Raw genomic sequence first — 6,292 nt, forward strand, 5'->3', positions numbered from 1 at the left:
ATACACAAATTACTCTCTCCAGGTGCAGGGAGTTACTTCTGCTCCTTCTCGCGCCACCCCCCCCCCCAGCACTGTAACAATTACTGCCCCACTTCCACCCCAGCTAGCTAGGAGTACACAGCACTGTCCTTAGAGGTTAGTCGCTCTACTCAAATGACCTGGTTTGAGAGGGCCCTCTGTTTCTCGTCCTGTCCCGACTCACAGCGGGCCAACAGCCAAGGCAGCCCGAGTCCACCTAAAAGCCTTTTTCTTTCTACTCCCCTGCGAACAGTAACATTGCTGTGCTGCTCGAAATCGTACTCAGGCTTCAGAACCCAGTTTACAGACTGTCTCGTGGAAAATTCTCTCAAGTCCTGCCACAAAGGACTTTGTCCTCTCAATTACTCCAGCATGTTTATTAGGGTCACGTGTTAATCACGTTTCATCTTCATGTCTTTTGATTTGTGCTCTTTGAAAGAACCCTCTAGTTCTGATTAATTTTGGTGTCTTCGAATTACTTGGTACATAAATTCGACGCAGAAAAACCCCTACCCCCACAAAAAGACTGCTAGACAAAGGACCCCAACCCCATCCCGCATTTGCAGAAAAAGCACCATCGCGCACACCGTTTCTCATTTTCAGACCGTTATCAGAAAAGAGAATCGTTGGGGCTATGGGCCAGGGCCCGCGGGCCGATCCTGTGGTCACGGTGCTACAACTGGCCACTTCCGCTAATGCACTGTAACCTACGGGGCGGGGCGGGGGGGGGGGGTAAGAGCCACCCCTGCCCCGGGGTCCAGCGGACAACTTCTCCGTGGACGACCACGGTTCTCCCCAAGTCTCTGTAAGCCGAAATCCCAAGCGAAGACCGTTTGTGGCCCGAGACCCTCTCACCCGCCCTGACTGCACCGAGACAACCCCGGCCACATTCACCATAGAGCGCCGCAGGCGGGCAGAGGGGCCAGGAGCCAGGGCCGCTCTGTCCCCCGCTTCCGGCAGAGCCTCCGTGCTCCGGGAGTGGCCGCACCGCGTACGCAGTTTCCATGGGGACTGAAGATGGCGCCGCGAGGTGAGGTTCTGGAGGTGTGTGAGTCGCTTCCCGATCCCTTCAGTCCCCCTTCTCCCGTCTGTCCCAGAGCTCAGCCCAAACCCTCGACTCTCGGGTGTTAGGGTCGTCGCTCCTCACTTGTCCAAAGGGGTGGGGGGAGGGGTTCACAGCCTCACCCACCGCGAATGCCTAAAGGTCTCCAGGTGAGGATCTATCTTTCCAGTATCCCCCAATCCTTGGCTGGGCCTATTCCAGGCCGGCCCAGTGACGAATTTGCTTGTTGTGTGAGCTCAAGGAAGCCAGAGGGGAAGTCTCTGCGACTCGATTTCCCCTCCCAAGTACCGACGTGGTTAGATCTGAGAGGGGCTTTTCACCTCCGACGCCCAAAGAGTCGAGTTTGACCGTGATTCCCGGGGAAGAACAGAATTGAATGAAGCCCCCTCCACATCCTGTACTCACACAGCTCGCCGCCCCCTCTTTACCAGCAACCAGAAATGCCCGAACGGCCCTTCCTCCTGGCTGCGACCCCCTCGTGTTTTCTGCAAGTTAGACACAGACCAAAGAGATTGAGCCGCCCTCCCGCCCATCCCTGTTCTCTGTGCTCCTCTTTTCAGGGAAGCGGTTGTCCTCCACCCCTCTGGAAATCCTGTTCTTTCTGAACGGGTGGTATTATGCTACCTATTTCCTGCTGGAACTCTTCATATTTCTGTATAAAGGTAAGGCACGGGGCTTGACTGCCCTTGCCCCCAGGTCCCTTCCCCACTTCTGCCCACTTCTTCCCTGCAGCTCCTCTTCACTGCAAGGTAGTGAGTGGCTTCCTTGAGAAGGCTTCATTGGAAAGCGTCTTGGCAAGAATTTGAGTGTGGGAGTGTGCGCTTCTCCATTCTGACCGCCCCCACCCATCACCTCTCTTTGTGAACTCTAAGCCCACTAGTGATCCTCAGAACCATTCGGCAGCCTGTGTATCCCTGTACATCTGGTTCTGTTGTACGGTGGAGTCCCCCTGGACTTTTGGAGTTGGGAGCAGAACCCTATAATAACGAGCCTGCCCCTACATAGTCGACTGCACTGTTAGCATTCTGCTGCAGGGTAGCAGACCCTGCCCACGTCCCACTAACCAGCTCGTAGAAAGCTGGTAAGACTCCTGTGCTCTTTGTTCCCAAGTGTGTGGGAGTCCTTGTGGGTGCTGTCAGATGTTGTTTGCAAACTTGGGCTTTTGTATTGGCAGGTCTCCTGCTGCCATATCCAACAGCCAACCTAGCACTCGATGTGGTGATGCTCCTCCTGTACGTTGGGATTGAAGTGATCCGGCTGTTTTTTGGTGAGTGTTGTTCAGAGGATATTTCCATTCCCTATGAGATGAGCTGGTATCTGTAACCTGATTAACAAGGAAAGGCACATAACCAGGGCTCACAATAAGAGATGGGATCTGGTGGCGTATCCCATTCCTCCCTTTCTGAAGAAGTTCCAAACTGCTTTATATTTGGGGTCAAAATCCACCTGTCTGTTGCTCTGTGGGCCAGACGTGGGTGGTAGCATGAAATTATTAGATAATTCCTTCCCAGTTGCCTAACTACTATAAAAGTGCCCGGTTGCTCTCACTGGTCTGCTTGGGAGAATAGGTTCAGGTGTATCTCCATGTCCAGGACGGGATGTGCCTGCACAGGTCAGCACCAAGTTCCCCTCCGCTTCTCTGAACAAGACTTTCTTTAGGACAAGCTGTTCAGAGCACCTCTCTTACGAGTTAGAATATCTCATCTCCGAAAACAGTGCTAAAATGCAAACTGAGCAAAAAAAAAATACTTGCAAGACATATAACAAAGGATAAAGCAGGCTCACATACATCACTAAGAAAAAGACAACCTAATTTAAAAAATTGGGAAAGAACACTAATGGGCAGTTCATATAAGAATGATTACAGAGCACCAATAAACATAACAAAATGCCCACACTCACTAATAAAAAGTGGACATGAGCCTGGCTGGTGTAGCTCAGTGCATTGAGCGCGGGCCTGTGAACCAGAGGATCGCAGTTCGGTTCCTGGTCGGGGCACATGCCTGGGTTGCAGGCCTGTTCCCTGCAGGCCAACTCGCAGCAGGGGACGCACAAGAGGCAACCATACATTGATGTTTCTCTCCCTCTCCTTCCCCTCTAAAGATAAATAAAATCTAAAAAAAAAAAGTGGACATGACAGGAGCACATTTCGCCCATTGTGTTAAAAAGATTCTCAGTATCCAGCGAGAACAGGCGTGAGAAACAGGTCCCTACAGTCCCAAGTTCTCATGGTACTTCTATTCTCAGATTCGTTGGGGATATAAATTAGTACCTCCTTTTTTTAAATCCTCATGCGAGGATATGTTTACTGATTGTAGGGAGGGAAGGGAGGGAGAGAAACATCAGTGTGAGGGAGAACCATCGGTTGGTTGCCCCTCACGTGCACCCTGACCAAACTGGCAACCTTGGTTCACGCTGACCAAGAATCGAACCCACGACCTTTCAGTTTATGGGATGATGCTCCAACCAACCGAGGCGCACTGGCCAGGGTAGTACATCCTTTTTGCTAATAGTTTTACCATGTAAAATGTGTATCCTTAGACCTAACAATTTCACTTCAAAAACTGGTTTCAAAAAACCACTCGCACAGACAGGCAAAGATATCTGTGGGAGGTTTGCTGCCACGTATTTTGTTACGTTGGAGTCAGAGAGCCTGAACGCGTGTGAGTGTAGGATTACATAAATAAGCTTGGGTATTGGTTCAGTGAAATCGTTTGTAGCCAGTAAAAAAGAATAAGGCAGTTATCTCTGGAGAGATGACTAACTTATGAGAAAAAATAAGTTGCAAAACAGTATTAGAGTATGATAATACTAGTGATATGGGAGTATCCACACATTAAAAAATCTGAAACAGTATACATCTAATAATAGCTATCTTCAGGAAGTGAGCATGGAAGTGAGTGAGTTTCTATGGTATGCCAACTTATTTTCTGTATATTAGTTGAAAGGTTTTCATTGATTCTGTTATTTTTATAATTGAAAAACAATTTTCTCCCCAGTAACAATCCCAGCATTGCTTGACTAGGAGCCAGGCTGGAAGCAGGACATTTAGAGTGAATGATTCAAACCCTAAACGCCCCCAGTCTTTCCTCTGAGGCTAGGGAAGGCAGGCCACTTGGAGGTGACTCCGTGGCTGTGTCTGACAGGTACGAAGGGAAACCTCTGCCAGCGAAAGATGCCACTTGCTATTAGTGTGGCCTTGACCTTCCCATCTGCCATGATGGCCTCCTATTACATGCTGCTGCAGACCTACGTGCTCCGCCTGGAAGCCATCATGAATGGCATCTTGCTCTTCTTCTGTGGTTCAGAGCTGCTGCTTGAGGTGTTAACCCTGGCCACTTTCTCCAGGTACTGCTGCTGAGGGACCCTTTCCCATCACCGGAGGGTTGGGTTCCCATTCCCTGCTAGAGAAGGATTCATTGTTCTTCAGAAGCCTGAGAGGTCTCGTGGACTTTTTAAGGGGGAAAGAGTGTTTGTGGAAGTGCCTTTCTCATTGAGGGTGGCCAGTTACCCACTTCAGTTAGGGAAGGTATTCTCCTTGTTCTTTGGGGCCAGGAGGCTTGGAATATAGAATGGTTCAGGCCAGCTGCCCTTGTTCACTGGTCTTTAAACATTTTCTTTCTTTCTTTCTGCCATCAGTATGGACAAGATTTGAAATACAAAGTTTCAGCCAGCAGCCCTCAGGGCTGAGCTCACACAGACTTCCGGTACTCCAGCCACACCAGTGAGAAGTGATGGGTCAGGTGGTCCCGGGGAAAGTTGCAGCTTTTCCTCAGTACAGACATATGGGCAACAGTCCAAGCAGAAGACTACTGGGCACCGTCTTCTAAGAAGGACCTCAGCCTAAGAGATGCTCCTACACTCCAGCGTAGGGTGGGGCCCGGCTGTCCCCATCCTGGCCACCCTGAGAACTGGCTCCCTGCTGCCCTTGCCCTTGGGGTCTCCTCTTCGATCCTCATGGCCGGAGCATCATGTGTGGACCACGTGGGCTCCTTGGGCTTCCAGCAGGATCTGAGCCACACTCCCTGTCCCTGTACGTGCTGTGCCACACCTGTCACACATGAGCGTGGAGAGCCACAGGGTGGTGCACTCCCAAGTGACGCAAAAGCCTCCTGTGCTTATTCTTCCGAGACAATGCTCCAGAACTTCTTTAGTAGCTGATAATGTTATTTTTCTATTCTCATCATGAAACACACACTGTTTTATAATAAATACGTATTTTCTGTTGTGCAGCCTTTTCCTTACGGCGCCTGTCCCTAGAAATCCATCCCCTCCCACAGAAGGTAGACTGCCCCAGCGGTGTGTCCTCAGGCTGTGCTGAGTGATCCAGTGCGGACCCGGAGATGGCAATGCAGGCCTGCCACTGGTTTCCTCCCCTAGTCCCAGCCCAGATTCTTTCCCAAAGGCACTGCCGGCTTCTGGATCTTCTTCAGGTCTGTCATCCTGCAAACGACTGCTTATATTCTTCACCTCTGCCACAAATTCCTCTTCCAGATAATTGTCCCCTCATCTCCAGGGTGAGGCATGAGTAATTGGACAAAACATATTCTAAACTTACTGGTATTTTGTCACTTATTTTAAAATTTCAAATTAACATAAAAGGAACATAATTTTTTTAAGCTGGAGAAATGTTGCCTTATATGAGTATAGCACTCCCTTCTCCAAGTAATCAACCATTTTTAAAACTTTCTCATCTTGCTTGGTAGTGGCCAATTTTCTATTTTTTTTTATTTTTTTGCCCCAAGCCACCAGGAGCCATAACAGAATCCACTGCTTTAGGAAAACTTTTTTCAAGGGCCCTTCTGTTAGAAGAATCCTAGAATATCTGCACTTACTCAAAGTAGAAAGTAATTGGCCTTCAAGCATCCCATGCTGATTTTTAACTGCTTACTTCCTGTGACCAGGCTCAGTCTCATCTACAGAGGTATCCACTGTCCAATTCATTGATGCTTCCTGTTTCCAATCCCTTCTGTGCCCTTGCCTCCTAACTGTCCCTGGGGTCTGTCCAAAAACCATAGTAGACAGGTCTAATCAACCATGAATCTATCAAAAAATCCCATAGGGACATTCCTGATGTTTCAATCACAAACCCCACGACTACCCTGATTTTCTGTTGCTTCTCACACTGCCGCTTTCTGTAGCCCTTCTGTGACGAAACTGCCATTTAGTTGGAGAGGCACCCATTCTCCATGGCCTTCCTGGTCATTTAGA

The 6,292-nt window shown here is 49.4% G+C and overlaps 1 protein-coding gene across 2 annotated transcripts; it reads left to right on the top strand.

The window, feature by feature from the left end:
* The first annotated feature begins 989 nt into the window (after positions 1-989).
* Positions 990-5,308, top strand: TMEM216 (transmembrane protein 216). 2 transcript variants are annotated; one of them, XM_037060525.1, is made up of 5 exons: positions 1,000-1,062; positions 1,642-1,743; positions 2,256-2,348; positions 4,228-4,429; positions 4,721-5,308. In XM_037060525.1, exons 3-5 carry the CDS (start codon positions 2,303-2,305, stop codon positions 4,734-4,736), a joined length of 264 nt encoding a protein of 87 aa, XP_036916420.1. In that variant the 5' UTR covers positions 1,000-1,062; positions 1,642-1,743; positions 2,256-2,302; the 3' UTR covers positions 4,737-5,308. The 2 variants fall into 2 exon arrangements, with proteins under 2 accessions (XP_036916419.1, XP_036916420.1); XM_037060524.1 differs by lacking the exon at positions 4,721-5,308 and having other exon boundaries at positions 990-1,048; positions 4,228-4,442.
* The last annotated feature ends 984 nt before the right edge of the window (positions 5,309-6,292 follow it).

The sequence above is a fragment of the Sturnira hondurensis genome, unplaced genomic scaffold (genome assembly GCF_014824575.4).
Source record: "Sturnira hondurensis isolate 20B ecotype Veracruz unplaced genomic scaffold, ASM1482457v3 Scaffold0011880, whole genome shotgun sequence".
In the NCBI taxonomy this organism is placed as follows: Eukaryota; Metazoa; Chordata; class Mammalia; order Chiroptera; family Phyllostomidae; genus Sturnira; species Sturnira hondurensis.

Excerpts from the sequence above, each read along its gene's own strand:
- TMEM216 (XM_037060524.1), top strand. Across the intron at positions 1,744-2,255 it reads CTTCATATTTCTGTATAAAG|GTCTCCTGCTGCCATATCCA; the intron begins GTAAGGCACGGG and ends TTGTATTGGCAG. Across the intron at positions 2,349-4,227 it reads AGTGATCCGGCTGTTTTTTG|GTACGAAGGGAAACCTCTGC; the intron begins GTGAGTGTTGTT and ends TGTGTCTGACAG.